This window comes from Notolepis coatsorum (assembly GCF_963971535.1).
Source record: "Notolepis coatsorum genome assembly, chromosome: 10".
In the NCBI taxonomy this organism is placed as follows: Eukaryota; Metazoa; Chordata; class Actinopteri; order Aulopiformes; family Paralepididae; genus Notolepis; species Notolepis coatsorum.
This window is the reverse complement of record NC_140174.1, coordinates 12,968,115-12,989,594: the sequence shown is the minus strand read 5'-3', so window position 1 is coordinate 12,989,594 and position 21,480 is coordinate 12,968,115. Positions and strand designations below refer to the sequence as shown.

At 47.4% G+C, this 21,480-nt stretch overlaps 1 protein-coding gene across 3 annotated transcripts; it reads left to right on the top strand.

Annotated features, from left to right (window-relative positions):
• Positions 1-40: 40 nt before the first annotated feature.
• Positions 41-21,267, top strand: wdr24 (WD repeat domain 24). 3 transcript variants are annotated; one of them, XM_084322865.1, is made up of 12 exons: positions 41-72; positions 3,647-3,812; positions 4,069-4,141; positions 5,329-5,819; positions 10,945-11,122; positions 12,050-12,722; positions 15,043-15,143; positions 15,758-15,882; positions 16,376-16,480; positions 18,657-18,997; positions 19,397-19,581; positions 21,095-21,267. In XM_084322865.1, exons 4-12 carry the CDS (start codon positions 5,336-5,338, stop codon positions 21,261-21,263), a joined length of 2,361 nt encoding a protein of 786 aa, XP_084178991.1. In that variant the 5' UTR covers positions 41-72; positions 3,647-3,812; positions 4,069-4,141; positions 5,329-5,335; the 3' UTR covers positions 21,264-21,267. The 3 variants fall into 3 exon arrangements, with proteins under 3 accessions (XP_084178991.1, XP_084178992.1, XP_084178990.1); XM_084322866.1 differs by having other exon boundaries at positions 4,066-4,141; positions 18,660-18,997; XM_084322864.1 differs by having other exon boundaries at positions 4,066-4,141.
• Positions 21,268-21,480: the final 213 nt, after the last annotated feature.

Sequence of the window (21,480 nt, the reverse complement as noted above, 5' to 3'; positions counted from 1 at the left end):
GGAAATCACGCGAGATATGGTAGCGAGAAATACTATTTCCGGTTCTTCGGGCAGTGATCAACAGTTTCAAAGGTTAGTCCTTTAAAATAACTCGTGCTATTTACTTTGCATTGCAAATAAATAATACGTATTGGTGGAATAACAGCTGCAGCTACTATTGCTAGACGTGTTTTGCAAAACGTTTACTGTTCCCTCCTCGCAAAGGGTGACAGTTAGTTAGCCGGCTAGTTTAAAACCTTGCTAACAACATTAGCTAGCATGCAAACAGGAGCCATGATGTTGCAAGTGTACACAGTGAACCAGTTCAGCTATTTCTGACCAGTTGGCACCAGCTGTTATTAAGTAAACATTATCGATCACCTGGTGGTTTGTTTTACATAGCCCGTTGGATAAAACATGCTAGCTTAGAATACTTTACCAAGTCGCTCTTTTTTTCTTTTTCTTTCTAATGAAACATAATTTAAAAACATCACTCTCAGCCTCATCAAGCAACCGACGTTGCTCAATACTACAGGTATTTTCCATTGACTTCCATACTAGAATTGGACACACAAAAGTGACTGAAATAGCTGAAATCTGTATTCTGTACTTTAATTTATAGAGACGGGAGGGTGATTGTTTATATTCTCTTTGGACCAAGGACATTCAGAAGTCAACTAACTGTGTTGTGACTATTCTGATGTCGACTATGCACCAAAAACCCCATTAACAATTGTGTGTATTGAGCCGTACTGTATTGTACCCATTCTGCAATCTGTTATTAAAGCTTTCAATCAATCAATAAACCTGGAGATTCTAGGACCCAGGGGTGTAATACTTTTTCTATTTCTGTTTTCTTTTTCATATTTTCAAGCAATATAATGTCAGCTAAGGGCGTTTTCACACCTAGCTCGTTTGGAGCTGTTGTTCCGGAACCTGGAGCGTTTACCCCCTATTTTGGTTAATTTGGGCATATGTGAACACAGCAATCGCATTCTGTTGCGGAACAAAACAAGCGGGTCGAGATCGCCTAGAGCGGGTGGTCTCGGCGCACTTCCAACCGTACCCGAAACGACTCGTACGCTGTGAGAATGCAATCGACTTAACAAACCGACACAACTCACTTGCCGTACTGTATACGCGTTGCATGATGAAGCTTTTGCATTGAATTGTGAGCGGGATCAGTTTGTAGTCTTTAGGCAGCTAGATCGAGAAGCATCCCTCAGCCCCAGCACTCTCAGGCCCGCGCTCTCAGGCCCCTCAGGAATTTGCCCGCTCAGCAGCGCCACCCACCCACCCAATGGCTGAATTTCCAATGGCTGAATTGCCAATGGCTGTGCGGGTTTGATTGATTGATTGATTGAAAATATTATTAACAGATTGCAGAATGGGTACAGTACAGCTCAATACACACAATTGTTAAGGGGATGCAGACCAGAGAAAGACTTTCGACTTGTTTACATCAGGGTCCCCCATTTTCAATTCATCATAACATATATGACATACATGACATACAGATAGACAATACTATACATTTATGACATCGGATTTACAAATACAGTACTGTTTGTGATACAAAAAGAGTCTAAAAAAGAGTACGGTATATACATTTGACGAAGAAACTGTACATTGGAGGAGGTTGGGTAGGTGGGGTGGAGGGGGGGGTTGGGTAGGTGGGGGGGGGGCAAACTGTACATTGGAGGTGGTTGGGTGGGGGGGGGGGGGGGGGGGGGTGGGGTTGGGTGGAGGCGGGGGGGGGGGGGTAACTGTACATTGGAATTATCGACGAAACTTTACTTGTTCCCAAGAAGAGGGTCTCGTGTATTATTGGGTTAGGACATTTACTGTACATTGGAGGGGGTTAGGATCTGATCGTTACACTGACACTATGTCTATTTGTATTAATTAGTTTTTTCTTGATTTGGAGTAGTGGAAATATCTTTAATAATATTTGGAACGGCGTGTGTCTGGAGGACAAAAGCATTGGGATGTGTGTCTGTATCTTACCAGTAACTGCATTTGCGATTTGTCAAAGCTGGACAACCCACAGGTAGTTTTTTACTGTACTGTACCCATTCTGCAATCTGTTAAATAAAGTTTAAATAAACGCATCGCGGATCTGCCCGCGGATCTGCCATGTACAGTGCACTGTGTCCCCCACCCACCCCCTACCCAACCCCCCCCCCCCCAATGTACAGTCCCCCCCCCCCCACCCAACCCCACCCCACCTACCCAACCTCCTCCAATGTACAGTTTCTACGTCAAATGTATATACTCTTTGTTGTACTGTATTTGCAAATCTGGTATGTCATAAATGTATAGATGTAGCAGTACTGTCTATCTGTATGTCGTGTGTGTCATATATCGCTGCTGTTGGGACAAAACCTCATAACTCCAAAAACCCAACTTTTCAGCAGATGAAAAAAACTAACACAGATTTGAGGGTGAATAGAGTTAGGAGGTTTAGACAGATGATCGGTTTAATGCTTTTCCATTGTTTAAACTTTGTAAAACCCACACACACATATGGAGGATGATCTACGGAGTTGATTTATATAATACAAAAATTTTTCAAAAAATGGAGTTATGAGGTTTTGTCCCGACAGCAGCGATATGTAATGATGAATTGAAAATGGGGGACCCTGATGTAAACAAGACGAAAGTCTTTCTCTGGTCTGCATCCCCTTAACAATTGTGTGTATTGAGCTGTACTGTACTCTACCCATTCTGCAATCTGTTAATAAAGTTTTCAATCAATCAATCAAACCCGCACAGTGCAATACTCCAATTCAGCCATTGGCAATTCAGCCATTGGGTGGGTGGCGCTCCTGAGCGGGCAAATTCCTGAGGGGCCTGAGAGTGCTGCACAGTGCAATACTCCAATTCAGCCATTGGGTGGGTGGCGCTGCTGAGCGGGCAAATTCCTGAGGGGCCTGAAAGCGCGGGGCCTGAGAGCGCTGCTCTGCGGCTCTGCAGTTGCATACTATTGGCTAGATCTGTAAAGTTAGCCACTGACTATACTATTGGCTAGATCTGTAAAGTTAGCCACTAGTTAGACCACTGCACTTCCGCGTTGCATTGGGATTGGGGAGGAGATTGCGGGGGGAGCATGTGGATTGATGTGGATGAGAGCCTTGATGTAAGTGGTTGCAGCTATGGCTGTGGGGGTGCTAGAGACATGATCCAATAGACACCCCAAAATCTGACCAATGAGTGACAGTTTGATCGCGCATGCGTTTGTTTTGGTCCGCTGTTAACACAGCCGTGTGAACACAAACGAACTAAGGGACAAGTGCAACATTGTATCATTATAGTCCCTGTGTCTCCCTGAATCGGAACAAAGCAAACGAACTACAGGTGTGAAAACGCCCTAATACATTTGAAGTATCAGTGTTTTTAAACAAAATGTCACACCGAACTAAATGTCAGTTATCATTTGTAATTCAAATGTGAGTATTGGTCGAGGCAGGGTCATTTTATCCTCGGCCTGAATAGAGTGGGAGACTGGGAGGAGATAAATCCAGTTAATCTACTTAGCAAACTGTCGTCCAGGAATTCACAGAACCATAGTTACCTTCGTATTAACTAGTGTTTTACATAATGGGGCGTGGGGTTGGGGTAGTTTCTCTCAACCATCACATTTCTCTCCTCCCTTCTCTCGTCTTAGCACGCTGGTGTGTCATTCTTTGCGGTGGTGTAACCACCTCACCCCTGTTGGAGAATAACTTTGGACTCCGGAGAGCTGAGAGAAGCAAACAGTCCCGTCATGTGCCCCCCGCGCACGGAAGTCAATATTCTGTTGATCCGAGCGAGAGAGGACCCCTTTTCTGTTGGTAAGAACGGAGACAGAGAGTCTTATTATTGACAGGGAATCGTATTAAACACAGAGGAAAATGTATGTCAACGGAGTGCTGTGCTTTGTTGTGTTGTTGACATGCTAATGTCTTACTAGCAGGTACACTCTGACAAGAATTACATGATGACTCCTCTGTGTTGTTGACATGCTAATGTTTCACTAGCAGGTACACTCTGACAAGAAGTACATGAAGACTCCTCTGTGTTGTTGACATGCTAATGTCTTACTAGCAGGTACGCTCTGACAAGAAGTACATGAAGACTGTGTTGCTGGAGACTTTTGAGAGGACCAGCGCTTCTATTTCAAGTGAGTCCTCTAGGCTGTTAATTGAATACAACGTTGAAATAATAGTCAGGCATTCATAACACTACTGTTTCTACTGCTTGGTGCACTCATTTCTGCTTTCCTCTCTGCTGGAGTGTCCTCTACTGGTTACATTTGGAATTGCCTTCAAATATGTTTTTGCATGTTGTTTAGGAAATGCTTAAAATACATAAACATTGGGTTCTGGAGGTCAGTGAATTGATCCTTGACATGAAAGAGTTTAAGAACCACCACTCTATATTAGATTATATTCAAATTCATTGTTGTCATACAGCACTAGTACAGTACAACTAAAAGAAGTTTGGTATCAGGGCGGCTAGGTGGTGTAGTGGGCAAGGCACTCGCCACCAGTGTGGAGACGCTAGGATTCGCGTGTTCGAATCCAGCTCTCCACATTGTTTTTCAGTTTGGCTGGTCGTCCGCAGTAATACACATTGGCCGTATTACGGGGAGGGAAAACTGAAGGGTGGGGATCGAACGTTGTGAACAAGCGACTCCTACAAGTCGGTTGGTGCGCCTGCGCAGTAGAATCAGGAAGTGTCGGGGGCAGCGTGAGCCTCCCACGCGTTACTCCTCGACACAGAGATCGAGCTGCGCAGGTGAAAAGATGCGACTGCTGTTACCTCAAGTACCGGAGGGGACTTGTGCTATGTATGACTTAGTCCACATTGCAGCCGGCTTGTGGGAGGCAAGAAACAGCGTTCGTGACAGGGGGGGGTTGAATTGGATGATACGAAATTGGGATGGGAGAAAATATGGAAAAATGGGAGAAAAAGTGGATCAAAAAAAATAAAAAAAGTTTGGTATCCAACCAGAGTGCAAATGTAACAGTAAAGTGCAACAGTAATATACAATGTACAGGTGATTAAACTGGGTATATAAAATATATAAATGAGTACTACTGAGTTTAATGCTAATCAGATGTATGTACAGAGTTGTAGTATTAATATGTACAGTGATACAGGTATAAAGACACTATGGTATGGTAGTCTACACCCTCCCCAGACCGACAGTAGGGCAGCATGTGATAGTCTACAGTACACCCTCCCAAGACTGACAGTAGGGCAATGCGCGCAATGACCAGGAAGATAATTGGCTTAAGGAATAAATTGGGGGATGGGAGAAAAAGATAGAAAGGCAAAAAAACATCTCTGTCCTCTGTCTCCCAGGAGGACCATGGAGAAGATGTCTCGCGTCACCACCGCCCTGGGCAGCGGCAGCGCCATCAGCGGCCGCACCATGTTCTGCCACCTGGACGCGCCCGCCAACGCCATCAGCGTCTGCCGAGACGCCACGCAGGTGGTCGTGGCCGGCAGGAACATCTTCAAGATCTACGCGCTGGAGGACGAGCAGTTCACCGAGAAGCTGAACCTGCGCGTCGGCCGCAAGCCCTCGCTGAACTTCAGCTGCGCCGACGTCATGTGGCACCAGATGGAGGAGAGCCTGCTGGCCACGGCCGCCACCAACGGCGCGGTGGTCACCTGGAACCTGGGCAAGCCGTCGCGCAACAAGCAGGACCAGCTCTTCACGGAACACAAGCGCACCGTCAACAAGGTCTGCTTCCACCCCACCGAGGTCTACATGCTGCTCAGCGGATCACAGGACGGCTACATGAAGTGCTTCGACCTGCGCAAGAAGGAGTCTGTCAGCACCTTCTCAGGTAGGAGTCAGTCAGCACCTTCTCAGGTAGGAGTCAGTCAGCACCTTCTCAGGTAGGAGTCTCAGCACCTTCTCAGGTAGGAGTCAGTCAGCACCTTCTCAGGTAGGAGTCAGTCAGCACCTTCTCAGGTAGGAGTCAGTCAGCACCTTCTCAGGTAGGAGTCAGTCAGCACCTTCTCAGGTAGGAGTCAGTCAGCACCTTCTCAGGTAGGAGTCTCAGCACCTTCTCAGGTAGGAGTCAGTCAGCACCTTCTCAGGTAGGAGTCTCAGCACCTTCTCAGGTAGGAGTCTGTCAGCACCTTCTCAGGTAGGAGTCTCAGCACCTTCTCAGGTAGGAGTCAGTCAGCACCTTCTCAGGTAGGAGTCAGTCAGCACCTTCTCAGGTAGGAGTCAGTCAGCACCTTCTCAGGTAGGAGTCAGTCAGCACCTTCTCAGGTAGGAGTCAGTCAGCACCTTCTCAGGTAGGAGTCTGTCAGCACCTTCTCAGGTAGGAGTCAGTCAGCACCTTCTCAGGTAGGAGTCAGTCAGCACCTTCTCAGGTAGGAGTCTGTCAGCACCTTCTCAGGTAGGAGTCAGTCAGCACCTTCTCAGGTAGGAGTCAGTCAGCACCTTCTCAGGTAGGAGTCAGTCAGCACCTTCTCAGGTAGGAGTCAGTCAGCACCTTCTCAGGTAGGAGTCTGTCAGCACCTTCTCAGGTAGGAGTCTGTCAGCACCTTCTCAGGTAGGAGTCAGTCAGCACCTTCTCAGGTAGGAGTCAGTCAGCACCTTCTCAGGTAGGAGTCAGTCAGCACCTTCTCAGGTAGGAGTCAGTCAGCACCTTCTCAGGTAGGAGTCTCCAGCACCTTCTCAGGTAGGAGTCTCAGCACCTTCTCAGGTAGGAGTCAGTCAGCATCTTCTCAGGTAGGAGTCTGTCAGCACCTTCTCAGGTAGGAGTCTGTCAGCACCTTCTCAGGTAGGAGTCAGTCAGCACCTTCTCAGGTAGGAGTCTGTCAGCACCTTCTCAGTAGGAGTCTCAGCACCTTCTCAGGTAGGAGTCTGTCAGCACCTTCTCAGGTAGGAGTCTCAGCACCTTCTCAGGTAGGAGTCAGTCAGCACCTTCTCAGGTAGGAGTCTCAGCACCTTCTCAGGTAGGAGTCAGTCAGCACCTTCTCAGGTAGGAGTCTCAGCACCTTCTCAGGTAGGAGTCTGTCAGCACCTTCTCAGGTAGGAGTCTCAGCACCTTCTCAGGTAGGAGTCAGTCAGCACCTTCTCAGGTAGGAGTCAGTCAGCACCTTCTCAGGTAGGAGTCAGTCAGCACCTTCTCAGGTAGGAGTCAGTCAGCACCTTCTCAGGTAGGAGTCAGTCAGCACCTTCTCAGGTAGGAGTCTGTCAGCACCTTCTCAGGTAGGAGTCAGTCAGCACCTTCTCAGGTAGGAGTCTGTCAGCACCTTCTCAGGTAGGAGTCAGTCAGCACCTTCTCAGGTAGGAGTCAGTCAGCACCTTCTCAGGTAGGAGTCAGTCAGCACCTTCTCAGGTAGGAGTCAGTCAGCACCTTCTCAGGTAGGAGTCAGTCAGCACCTTCTCAGGTAGGAGTCAGTCAGCACCTTCTCAGGTAGGAGTCAGTCAGCACCTTCTCAGGTAGGAGTCAGTCAGCACCTTCTCAGGTAGGAGTCAGTCAGCACCTTCTCAGGTAGGAGTCAGTCAGCACCTTCTCAGGTAGGAGTCAGTCAGCACCTTCTCAGGTAGGAGTCTGTCAGCACCTTCTCAGGTAGGAGTCAGTCAGCACCTTCTCAGGTAGGAGTCTATCAGCACCTTCTCAGGTAGGAGTCAGTCAGCACCTTCTCAGGTAGGAGTCAGTCAGCACCTTCTCAGGTAGGAGTCAGTCAGCACCTTCTCAGGTAGGAGTCTCAGCACCTTCTCAGGTAGGAGTCTGTCAGCACCTTCTCAGGTAGGAGTCTGTCAGCACCTTCTCAGGTAGGAGTCTGTCAGCACCTTCTCAGGTAGGAGTCAGTCAGCACCTTCTCAGGTAGGAGTCAGTCAGCACCTTCTCAGGTAGGAGTCAGTCAGCACCTTCTCAGGTAGGAGTCTGTCAGCACCTTCTCAGGTAGGAGTCAGTCAGCACCTTCTCAGGTAGGAGTCTCCAGCACCTTCTCAGGTAGGAGTCAGTCAGCACCTTCTCAGGTAGGAGTCAGTCAGCACCTTCTCAGGTAGGAGTCTGTCAGCACCTTCTCAGGTAGGAGTCAGTCAGCACCTTCTCAGGTAGGAGTCTCCAGCACCTTCTCAGGTAGGAGTCAGTCAGCACCTTCTCAGGTAGGAGTCAGTCAGCACCTTCTCATGTAGGAGTCTGTCAGCACCTTCTCAGGTAGGAGTCAGTCAGCACCTTCTCAGGTAGGAGTCTGTCAGCACCTTCTCAGGTAGGAGTCAGTCAGCACCTTCTCAGGTAGGAGTCAGTCAGCACCTTCTCAGGTAGGAGTCTGTCAGCACCTTCTCATGTAGGAGTCTGTCAGCACCTTCTCATGTAGGAGTCTGTCAGCACCTTCTCATGTAGGAGTCAGTCAGCACCTTCTCAGGTAGGAGTCTGTCAGCACCTTCCCAGGTAGGAGTCTGTCAGCACCTTCTCAGGTAGGAGTCTCAGCACCTTCTCAGGTAGGAGTCAGTCAGCACCTTCTCAGGTAGGAGTCTGTCAGCACCTTCTCAGGTAGGAGTCAGTCAGCACCTTCTCAGGTAGGAGTCAGTCAGCACCTTCTCAGGTAGGAGTCAGTCAGCACCTTCTCAGGTAGGAGTCAGTCAGCACCTTCTCAGGTAGGAGTCTGTCAGCACCTTCTCAGGTAGGAGTCTGTCAGCACCTTCTCATGTAGGAGTCTGTCAGCACCTTCTCATGTAGGAGTCTGTCAGCACCTTCTCAGGTAGGAGTCTGTCAGCACCTCCAGCACCTTCTCAGGTGACACCAGGGCTTTCATAGCGTCTTATCATCTCAAGTAACATTAAGATGAAACTGGACTTTGAAGACGTCTTTATTCGTAGCACACATTGCAACGTAGTCATGCAGCAACACACACCGATGTGCATGCATTTCTTTTTTTTGGGTTGTCGATGACATTTTGTCAGTGGCTCGGGAGGTAGAGCGGTCGCCTGGTAGTTGGAAGGTTCCCGGTTCGATTCCCGCTCCTCCCGGGCAGTGTGTCGGAAGTGTTCTTGAGCAAGACACTTAACCCCTAATTAGGGCTGGGCGATATGGCCTCTAAATGATATCACGATATTTTTTGGCTCTATCACGATTAGGGATGTCCGATATTATCGGCCGACCGATATTATCGGCCGATATCGGCAGTAAAATGTGATATCGGAAAATATCGGTATCGGTTTAAAAAAAAAAAAAAAAACAATAACAATATTTGTTATATATATATCCAGTGAAATTATTAGTAACCTGAAATTATTCAGTTTTTTGGACAGGGAAACCCTGCATATATCGGTATCGGTTGATATCGATTGATATCGGTATCGGAAATTAAGAGTTGGACAATATCGGAATATCGGTATCGGTAAAAAAGCCAATATCGAGCATCCCTAATCACGATACATGATATATATCGCAATATCTTTTACATTTCCTCTAAAGCACTTAAAAATGCTTGATTTAACCCTTTGATGGATACGGTCACGCAAATATGATGATTATAATAGTCCCTGCAACATATGTCTGCATTAAACCATGAAGATGCTTTAAAAAATTATTAAATGAAAAGTTTAAACATTTTTAAAAGAGTAATCTACTGACACACTAATACAGATTTTTTTTTATTACGTAACATCTAAGACAATTTATTAAAAACTCTTGGTTGCCTAAGACTTTTGCACAGTACTGTGTTTTCTATCCACTTTAGCCAAAAATACACACACATATATACTGTATGGATGAGGGTTTGTGCAAAACATCACGATGTCCACGATACGTTTAAAAAGTGTATCGTTAATGGACTGTACCCGATATTGATCTAATCATGACATATGACATGATGCCAGTTACCCAGGTGGGGTATCTCCCAGGCCTTTCTGTGTGGAGTTTGCTAGTTCTCCCCGTGCTCGCAAGGGTTTCCCCCCGATAAGATAAACCCAATGGAAAAACATGCACAACAACAAGATCGCTAACGCTGTGGCGTCCTTGATGAAGACGGACAGGAGCACTTGGATTGGTCCCCTGGTGCGGCTCACGTTGACGCCTGTCTGCTCCCGGCTGCCCTTGTGGGGGAAGGACGATGGGATGGGTTAATCGCAGAGACGAATCGCATGCATGCATCGCATGCGTGCCGATTGATGACCTCTGAGCAGGTCCTAAATAATAATAATTATTATTATATTGCCTACCCCTAATTGCCCCCGATGAGCAGGTTGGCACCTCTGCCGTCGGTGTGTGAGTGAATGTGAGGAACAAAATTGTAAAGCGCTTTGGATGAAAGAGATATATAAAATGCACCATTTACAATTTATTTTATCATCTCAAGTAAGGTTAAGTTTAAGATTAAACTGGACTTGAAGAAGTCTTTATTCGTAGCACACATTGCAGTAAACACACGCATGCAAGATGGGCGATACACATAGGAAACACACACACACATGAGAGATTGGGGACACACTTAGGAAACACACACACACACACACATGAGAGATGGGCGACACACATAGGAAACACACACACATGTATTTCTTTTTGGGCCGGAAAGGCCCGGGAGATACCCCACCTGGCAACCTGGCAACCTTACAGCTAATGTGCAAGTAGAACAGATGATTGAAATCCTTTTCATACCGACAACGTCTTTTATGTGAATTTTTTTTTAAACAGAAACATTAAAATCTTGACTGTTTGCACATTAACTGTAACATGATTCTGAGGTGAAATAATTCTAATAATAATAATAAAAACACTGTAAAAAAAAACTTGAAGGTAAACATTTCTCCAACACGATTCACAATATATTTGTTTATTATGGCTTCAACCCTGAAATAAGTAATCAAACCACAGACGAGAAAATATATATAAAGTTAAACATACACAAAAACAGCGATACTCCTACTCACAGAGATGTCATGGACGTGTTTGTGGCTCAGCGAGGAGGTGCTAAGTGTCTCCTCCCTCCTGACTCCAGGCCAGTCGGAGAGCGTACGGGACGTCCAGTTCAGCATGAAGGATTACTTCACGTTCGCCGCCTCCTTCGAGAACGGCAACGTCCAGCTGTGGGACATCCGGCGGCCGGACCGCTACGAGAGGATGTTCACCGCCCACACCGGGCCGGTGTTCTGCTGCGACTGGCACCCTGAGGACAGGTAGGGAGAGCGGCACCGACACGGGCGGGACAGAGCGCTCGGGTAAGATAAGATAAGACGAGATACGATATTCCTTTATTGATCCCCTTGGGGACATTTGCGTGTCATAGCAGCATGGGGGAGGGGGGAGGTACAGGTATGGGCAGGGTAATATAGCCACTGACATATGATCTGAATATAAAAATATGAGAAAAATAAACGGTGTAAACAATATAATTCAATCTCTTGTCTTAGCTTTAGTCTCATGTCCTCTTGTCTTCGCTTTAGTCTCATCTCCTCCTTGTCTTAGCTTTAGTCTCACGTCCTCCTTGTCTTAGCTTTAGTCTCATCTCCTTGTCTTAGCTTTAGTCTCACGTCCTCTTGTCTTAGCTTTAGTTTCATCTCCTCCTTGTCTTAGCTTTAGTCTCACGTCCTCCTTGTCTTAGCTTTAGTCACATCTCCTCCTTGTCTTAGCTTTAGTCTCATCTCCTCTTGTCTTAGCTTTAGTCTCACATACTCTTGTCTTAGCTTTAGTCTCACGTCCTCCTTGTCTTAGCTTTAGTCTCATGTCCTCTTGTCTTAGCTTTAGTCTCATGTCCTCCTTGTCTTAGCTTTAGTCTCACGTCATCCTTGTCTTAGCTTTAGTCTCATGTCCTCCTTGTCTTAGCTTTAGTCTCATCTCCTCTTGTCTTAGCTTTAGTCTCACGTCCTCTTGTCTTAACTTTAGTCTCATGTCCTCTTGTCTTAGCTTTAGTCTCACGTCCTCCTTGTCTTAGCTTTAGTCTCATGTCCTCCTTGTCTTAGCATTGGTCTCATGTCCTCCTTGTCTTAGCTTTAGTCTCATGTCCTCCTTGTCTTAGCTTTAGTCTCATCTCCTCCTTTTCTTAGCTTTAGTATCACGTCCTCGTTGTCTTAGCTTTAGTCTCATGTCCTCCTTGTCCTCCACAGGGGCTGGCTGGCCACCGGCGGCAGGGACAAGATGGTGAAAGTGTGGGACATGACCACCAACCGGGCCAAGGAGATCTACTGCGTCCAGACCATCGCCTCGGTGGCACGCGTCAAGTGGCGCCCGGAGAGGAAGTGGCACCTGGCCACCTGCTCCATGATGGTGGACCACAACATCTACGTGTGGGACGTCCGCCGGCCCTTCATCCCCTTCGCCACCTTCGAGGAGCACAAGGACGTGACCACCGGCATCGTGTGGCGCCACCAGCACGACCCCTACTTCCTGCTCTCGGGCTCCAAGGACAGCACGCTCTACCAGCACATGTTCAAGGACGCCAGCCGACCCGTAGACCGCGCCAACCCGGAGGGCCTGTGCTTCGGCCTGCGGGGGGACCTGGCCTTCGCCGCCAAGGAGAGCCTGATCAGCGGGGACGCCAACAGGAAGCCGTACGCCGGCGGGGACCGACGGCACCCCTTCTTCTTCCTGAAGAAGCCCGACCCGACGGAGCAGTTCGCCCACGTGTCCAGCGCCCTCACCATGTACGAGTCGGACCTGGAGAGCAGCGGCATGGACTGGTTCGTGAAGACGGCACGTCTCTACCTGCTCAGCGGGAAGCCCTTCGTGGAGCTGTGCGATCACAACGCCGAGGTGGCCAAGCAGCTCAACAGACCTCAGGTCAGCCAGTCAGTCAGTCAGCTAAGGCTGGGCTTTAATGTAAGATAAGATAGGATGAGATACAATTGCTATTAAAGATTTAAACGGACCAAGAGATACTAATAACGTTTTAAAGTGCGTTGGAAAACATTCCATGTTTCTGGGGCACAGAAGCTGAAAGCAGATTTTCCTAATTCAGTGCAAAATCTAGGAACCTTAAGTGTAAAAGAAAGAGTCACCAGAGCTAGTATAAGGGTCAGAGCTCCACTCCAGTAATGAAGTGATGTAGGGAGGAAGTCACAGTCAGAAATATTAATAGAACCGTTTGAAAGGACTTGTATGCTATTTTATTATTTTCAGAGAAAGTCTTGTGACTATAATTGCTAACAGATGCTAAGATGAAGCTGGTACAGAGGAGGGTGAAGTCGAGGAGAAGTCACCAAAGATATTCCTTTACTGATCCCCTTGGGAAAATCCGGGCGTCATAGCAGTATGGGGGAGTAGGGAGGGGAGGTATGGGCAGGGTAATAGTAGAAACTAAAGACATAAATATAGGCAATAAAACTTGATCTGAATATAAAGATATGAGAGAAATAAACAGTGTAATCTGTGGATACCAAACAGAGAAGGTAAAGACAACTTTGAACTGTTGAACAGTAATCCAGAACTATTTTATTGCACTGTAAAACAATTTATTTAATCTATTCTACTATTTTATTGCACTGCACTATTGCACTATTTTACGGAACGTAAGTATAGCATAATGACAGAGTTAAAACTGTATATTGTATAGTAGTGTACATAGGACCCAGTGCCTTCTCAGGAATTTAGCATGTCTATTTGATCTTACTCTTTTTATATTGTCTATTTAAAACTGAATCAAACCATAAACAATGTGGCCTGTTGGGAAGTTAGATCCTAATGTGAAAAACTGATTTTATATGTCTGCACTTTATGTGCTCATTTTTATCTGTTTTTTTTCTGTTGTGAAGCACTTTGAGCTGCAGTTTCTGTATGAAAGGTGCTATACAAATAAAGTGTATTATTATTAATCAAAGGTGCAGATGAGGGTCTGTATGCCCCATTGGTTATATTATACGTTAGAATAAATATAGGCAATAAATCATTTGAATCTGAATATATAGTATAGAATCTGAGTAAAAGTAAAAGGTATACTACACAAGGTACTCTAACTGGCATGATATACGTCATACGTTGTAGTCCATGCAGGTTTTGGTGGTTAACACTTTGAGTGCCAACGACGAGATTTCTCATCCTAACTCACCATGCGTTGAGTGCCAATGATGAGTTTTCTCGTTATTTAATCGTTATTTCTTTTATTAGCGATATCCATTAATTTTTCATCCATCCAGCCTGACGTTATCATTGGGAATGGCTCTGAGCTCGAAAAGGGCAAATACCGCCGCCTATTGTCTCCCGGATGGTAATGCACATCATTGGATTGGATTGAGTGGCCATGTGCAATGCATCAGAAAAAAAGTCCGGTCCAGGGTTTTCCCATCTCTGGCAAGCAGTGTCATGTTACAGATTGACTGAGGACCCTCAGAGCAGCGTCGATTATGTGTTTCGGACTATAACGTTGGATCAATAGACGCGATCAATATTTGGAATGGCGATCAGGAATTGGATTAATCTTTTTGCAGAACATCTGATGTGGACCCTCACATCAGAACATCTGATGTGAGGTAAGGACTCTATTTTACCAGTATTGGGTTAATCAGATGTTTTTTTCATAGCGATCACAACGTGTGTGTGTGTGTGTGCGTGTATGACGTTAGCGCTGACCAGGTCATGGATAATAGATTTTTCAGCCCACTTCTCTAGCGTGAATAAGTACACATATACTATCAATAATCTAGCGTGTATTTGAAAACGATTCATAAATCAGCCGAAAAATGACAACGTGTTTTGTGTATTCCACTAAAGGGCTATTATCGCGGAATTTCTCTGAAATTACTAGAACTCTAGTCTCCGAAACTATACTCGTATTCAAAACGGTATAAAACGGCAATGTACCAATGAAAAAACAATCTGTTTCGTACATGTTGACTGCAAGCAAGTCATTGATAAGCAAGGGGTGTTTTAGACCCATAGCCATAATTTAAGATAGAGTTTAAGCGTTCGCAAATATCCCTGACCTCCCATTGACTAAAGCGCTGGCACTCAAGGGGTTATCTGGGAAAAGGGGTGTGGCACCCAATGTGGTAAGAGTCAGACACACTATAATCAGTTTTACTTGTTTGTACTATATCTATATCTTAACAGACTATTAGGTTTATATATTATATTATGAATAACATGTTTCTCTTTTACTGTTAAGGTTTCAACAACATGGACCATGCTGAGAATAATGTTCTCCGACCCGGCAAGCCTCACTGGTCCTAATCACACTAAACTTGGCACCTTGCCTTTAATGAACAGGTATGTGAGCCTCAGCACAGTAGTAGTCAAAACAAGGAATAAGATAAGATATTCCTTTATTGGTCCCCTTGGGGAAATTCAGGCATCATAGCAGCATGGGGGAGGGGAGGTACAGGTAGTAAAAAAACAAGCAGTGTAAACAATATAACAAGTCAATATAATTAAGTTAACTATCTAACTAACTGAAATATACAGTATCACATAAGGTGCAGTATGCATAAGGTAGTGTTGTCCTTTTTAGGTCCCTAGTAGTTGTAGTTGGATGTCTGGCAGCAGTCCCTGCCCACTGTTGTGGAGCCTGATGGCCGCTGGTATGAAGGACTGGCAGAGGCGGTTAGTTGAGTGTCGGGGGGGTATGAGTCTGTGACTGAACGTGCTTCTCATCTTGACTAGCTCGTCGTAGAGGGGGTGGGAGGGATTCTCCAGGATAGCAGCCAGCTTCCTTCTCATCCCCCTCGCTGCCATCACCTCTAGTCTGACTAGCTCGACTCCCACCACCAAGCAAGCCTTCCTCACCAGCTTGTTCAGTTTGTTGGTGTCCCTCGAGTTGATGTAGCCCCCCAGTCTGAATACCAGTCATTCTAGAGACTTAAGAAATGTCGTTTGTTTGCTAGTTTCAGTATGAAGGAGATGGGTACAGGGATGGGCTCAGAGAGCAGACTGGACCGCAGTAAAGACAGCAGGCAGGACAACATCCTGCTGGAGCCTGGGAACTTCCACATCGCCAACAACAACGACGGTGAGAAATTGAGAATGCTTTTTCTTTGAAAGAGGGCGGAGTTTGAGATGGGTACATTTCCTAAAACCTTCCCTCTCTTCCCAAATCTGGAAAATCTTCAAATGTCCGGTACTATTACTGTCACATGTGATGTCCCACATTTTTATAACCGGTCTTCAAGACTTCAATTATTTATATTTGTTTATAGAATAATATTGTATGTCGAGTACAATATTTTAGAAAGGTGCGGAATAGAAAGTATTGCATTTCCCCCCAAATGATTATTGATTAATAAATCTTAATGATTGAACATTACAAAATATTTGCGGGTCCAAAATGAATGTTATTGTTTACATGTTGCATGCATGTATCCCCTCCCTACTTCTCATTTCCCCCACGTGGAATGCACCAGATTGGACAAAATTACATGCTGGTGCTCTAGTGCGACATCTAGTGGCTGAATGTTATCTATCGCACCTTTTTTAAAACAATTTGCATCCTCATTTCCCCTCAGAAAACGAGGAGACGGAGGGCAGCGAGGGTCAGGCGGAGTACATGTTCGGTGACGCTGAACTGGACGATGACGACCTCTACTCCATGGAGCACGAGAACCAGACAGGTCGGTCTGACACACGCACGGCAAGTTCCTAACTGCTACATTCCAACCAACCTCTCGACTCGTTCCAGTTCCTCCACGTTCAAGCTGTTGGGTGACGTAATTCTTGTATGAAAGGTGCTATACAAATAAAGTTTATTATTATTATCTAATGGGGCAATAAAGATAGAATGTTCCCCTATTCTGGTATAAGAATTTGTCTCTCTCCTCTCTTTTTAACCGCTCTCTCTCTCTTGTGTCCCAGCAGAGGAGCAGGAGGTGTTGTTTTAACCGCTCTCTCTCTCTCTCTCTCTCTCTCTCTCTCTCTCTCTCTCTCGTGTCCCAGCAGAGGAGCAGGAGGTGTTGTTTTAACCGCTCTCTCTCTCTCTTGTGTCCCAGCAGAGGAGCAGGAGGTGTTGTTTTAACCGCTCTCTCTCTCTCTCTCTCTCTCTCTTGTGTCCCAGCAGAGGAGCAGGAGGTGTTGTTTTAACCGCTCTCTCTCTCTCTCTCTCTCTCTCTCTCGTGTCCCAGCAGAGGAGCAGGAGGTGTTGTTTTTCTTTTTTTCTTGATCTTTTCCCCCCTCCTTTTTCCTCCGATTTTCTCCCATCCCAATGTTAGTCGTTATGCCAATTCCCAATCCCCGTCCTGGTCGCTGCGCACTTACCCCCCACAGTCGGTCTGGGAGAGTGGAGGCTATCACGTGCTTCCTCCGACACACGTCTAGCCAATCAACCGCTTCTTTTCACCTGGCAGCGCGGATTCTCACTGAGAGGGCGTAGCGTGTGGAAGGATCACACTATCCCCCTCAAGTCCTATCCGCGCTTAGCAGGCGCCCCGACCGAACTGTAGGAGTCGCTGTTTACAACGACCCGGACCCACCCCGCCAGCTTCTCCCACCCTCTAATACTGCCAATTGTATTAGTGTGAACGGCCAGCCAAGCTGGTGACAACCCCGGAGCTGTGAGCTGGATTCGAACAGGCGAATCCTAGCGTCTCCGGGGTTGGTGACGAACGCAATCTCCGCTACGCCACCTGACCGCCCAGGAGGTGTTGTTTTAACCGCTCTCTCTCTCTCTCGTGTCCCAGCAGAGGAGCAGGAGGTGTTGTTTTAACCGCTCTCTCTCTCTCTCTCTCTCTCTCTCTCTCTCTCTCTCTCTCTCTCTCTCGTGTCCCAGCAGAGGAGCAGGTGGTGTTGTTTTAACCGCTCTCTCTCTCTCTCTCTCTCTCTCTCTCTTGTGTCCCAGCAGAGGAGCAGGAGGTGTTGTTTTAACCGCTCTCTCTCTCTCTCTCTCGTGTCCCAGCAGAGGAGCAGGAGGTGTTGTTTTAACCGCTCTCTCTCTCTCTCTCTCTCTCTCTCTCTCTCTCTCTCTCTCTCTCTCTCTCTCGTGTCCCAGCAGAGGAGCAGGTGGTGTTGTTTTAACCGCTCTCTCTCTCTCTCTCTCTCTCTCTCTTGTGTCCCAGCAGAGGAGCAGGAGGTGTTGTTTTAACCGCTCTCTCTCTCTCTCTCGTGTCCCAGCAGAGGAGCAGGAGGTGTTGTTTTACGTGTTTTAACCGCGTGTTTTAACCGCTCTCTCTCTCTCTCTCTCTCTCTCTTATGTCCCAGCAGAGGAGCAGGAGGTGTTGTTTTAACCGCTCTCTCTCTCTCTCTCGTGTCCCAGCAGAGGAGCAGGAGGTGTTGTTTTAACCGCTCTCTCTCTCTCTCTCTCGTGTCCCAGCAGAGGAGCAGGAGGTGTTGTTTTAACCTCTCTCTCTCTCTCTCTCTCGTGTCCCAGCAGAGGAGCAGGAGGTGTTGTTTTAACCGCTCTCTCTCTCTCTCTCTCTCTCTCTCTCTCTCTCTCTCTCTCTCTCTCTCTCTCTCGTGTCCCAGCAGAGGAGCAGGTGGTGTTGTTTTAACCGCTCTCTCTCTCTCTCTCTCTCTCTCTCTTGTGTCCCAGCAGAGGAGCAGGAGGTGTTGTTTTAACCGCTCTCTCTCTCTCTCTCGTGTCCCAGCAGAGGAGCAGGAGGTGTTGTTTTACGTGTTTTAACCGCGTGTTTTAACCGCTCTCTCTCTCTCTCTCTCTCTCGTGTCCCAGCAGAGGAGCAGGAGGTGTTGTTTTAACCGCTCTCTCTCTCTCTCTCTCTCTCTCTCTCTCTCGTGTCCCAGCAGAGGAGCAGGAGGTGTTGTTTTAACCGCTCTCTCTCTCTCTCTCTCGTGTCCCAGCAGAGGAGCAGGAGTGCACGCTCCCCCAGGAGGCGTTCCCGCTCCGCCACGAGATCATGGACACCCCGTCGGCCCCGGAGCTCCTGCAGCACGACAAGTCGGACTCGCCGCACGTCAGCGGCAACGAGGCGGAGGTGGCGTGCCTGACGCCCATCGAGTCCTTCTCGCTCATCTCCATCTGCCAGCCGCTCTACACGCCCCACCTGCCCGCCACGTTCTTCTGCCCCGCCGTGCGCGAGATGCTCACCCACTACACCGAGCGGGGGGACGTGCAGATGGCCGTGTCGATGCTCATCGTCCTGGGCGACCGCATCCGCAAGGAGATCGACGACCTCACCCAGGTCCGGGGGAGGGGAGGGGAGGGGGGCGGGAAGGCAGCGATGAGGGCTACCTCACATCCCTCTCTAAAGAGGATGTTAGCGGTAGATGAGTAATAATCATTGGTGTGTTTATATAGAAGTGATTTTCCTGATGTTATAGTCAGATTTGACATTTGACCTTCGTCTTGACCTTGACCCCATATCCAAATAATAGCTACACACATGTACTCCCTGTCCTCTGAAACCCCTAAAAAGAGGTATTACACGACCCTCTGGTCTAGGTCAAGGACGCTTTTTTATGTCTATTTTATTATTTAGTATTATTGCACAATTGAAGCGGGCATGACCACCCGCATTTCACTGTATGCCCTGGTATGTATGTGACAAATAAAACTCTTGAATCTTGTGTCTCCGTTGCAGGAGCACTGGTACATCACCTACGTGGACCTGCTGCAGCGCTTCCAGCTCTGGAACGTGTCCAACGAGGTGATCAAGCTGAGCACCTGCAGCTCCATCACCTGCCTGAACCAGGCCTCCACCACGCTGCACGTCAACTGCAGCAACTGCAAGAGGCCCATGAGCACCAGGGGCTGGATCTGTGACAGGTAGAGAGCTGTGATGTCATCTGATGTACAGGGTATCTGTGACGGGTAGATAGCTGTGATGTCATCTGATGTACAGGGTATCTGTGACGGGTAGAGAGCTGTGATGTCATCTGTTTACAGGGTAGCTGTGACGGGTAGAGAGCTGTGATGTCATCTGTTTACAGGGTAGCTGTGACAGGTAGAGAGCTGTGATGTCATCTGATGTACAGGGTATCTGTGACAGGTAGAGAGCTGTGATGTCATCTGTTTACAGGGTATCTGTGACGGGTAGAGAGCTGTGATGTCATCTGTTTACAGGGTATCTGTGACGGGTAGAGAGCTACGATGTCATCTGATGTACAGGGTAGCTGTGACAGGTAGAGAGCTGTGATGTCATCTGATGTACAGGGTATCTGTGACGGGTAGAGAGCTGTGATGTCATCTGATGTACAGGGTATCTGTGACGGGTAGAGAGCTGTGATGTCATCTGATGTACAGGGTATCTGTGACGGGTAGAGAGCTGTGATGTCATCTGTTTACCGGGTATCTGTGAAACCTTAATAACAGCTGGTTACTATTTATGTATGTACATTACACTTTCATTTAATTTCAAACCTTTCTTTCAAATCGTGAGACACTGAGGTCACCCTCATTTACAGCGACGACGGGCTTACAGAACACACGGAGGTCGGAGGTCATACTTTTAAATGCAGCAAGAGAAGGAAGAACCTTCAGCTTCGGAGGGCATTCCAGGTGTTGGAAACATCAAAGGAAAAAGCAGTTTTTTCCTAGTTCAGTGCAAACTGGAGGAACCATAAGAACCAACCAGTCAAATGTATTATCCCACATTTCCCCAAGGGGATCAATAAAGGAATATCTTATCTCTTATCTTATCTATGTAAGAATCATGAGTTTCTTAGAAATGACTTCCAGCCACATCTTAGCTCTATAAGGGCTTCCTGGATGTTTTCTAACCTGTGCTGCCTGTTACATAACTATTTGAAATATGTAAGAACATACTGTGAATATTAATTTATTTTGTCGTACAAGACAATCTGGTGGGCGAAGTTGGCACCTTGGCATGGTCGCCTCCGCTGTCGGTGTGTGAATGTTTAGTTAGTTTTAGTTAGTTAGTTAGTTTTGTGTGAGTGAATGTGAGGCATAAGTTGTAATCACTTTGGATAAAAGCTGTTCATCTCTACAATCTCTTCAGTAGCGTTCAGTAGAATGCTATCCGGCTGCAGGCGAGCCTAGCTTAGCACAGATCAATGGAAGCGGATACGGAGTAATTAGCCTTGCTGTTGGCCAAAAACACCCCTCCCGGAGTTTTAAGCTAGGCTAGTGGTCCGTATCCGTTTCCATTCATTTGTGCTAAGCTAGGCTAGCTTGAGCCTGATAGCTTTCTACTGAACACACAGAGAGGAAGTTGGTGTCTTATCTTCTCGTCCGAGTCTGGAGAAGACGGTGAGCTCGTTTCCCCCCATGATGTCGGCGTCTTCCTTCAACCACTCTGCCCTCCGTCTTTCCCCCTCAGGTGTCACCAGTGTGCCAGCGTGTGCGCCGTGTGCCACCACGTGGTGAAGGGACTGTTTGTGTGGTGCCAGGGCTGCAGCCACGGCGGGCACCTGGAGCACGTGATGAACTGGCTGAAGAGCAGCTCCCACTGCCCGGCTGGCTGCGGCCACCTGTGTGAGTACACCTGAACCCTGCCCCCCGTGTGAGTACACCTGAGCCCTGCCCCCCGTGTGAGTACACCTGAACCCTGCCCCCCTGTGTGAGTACACCTGAACCCTGCCCCCCGTGTGAGTACACCTGAACCCTGCCCCCCGTGTGAGTACACCTGAGCCCTGCCCCCCGTGTGAGTACACCTGAACCCTGCCCTGCCCACCTGTGTGAGTACACCTGAACCCTGCCCACCCG

Coding starts and splice junctions, on each gene's coding strand:
- wdr24 (XM_084322865.1), top strand. CDS start 5,336: ATGGAGAAGATGTCTCGCGTCACCACCGCCCTGGGCAGCGGCAGCGCC. Junction 5,820..10,944: donor GTCTGTCAGCACCTTCTCAG/GTAGGAGTCAGT, acceptor TCCTGACTCCAG/GCCAGTCGGAGAGCGTACGG. Junction 19,582..21,094: donor AGGGGCTGGATCTGTGACAG/GTAGAGAGCTGT, acceptor TTTCCCCCTCAG/GTGTCACCAGTGTGCCAGCG.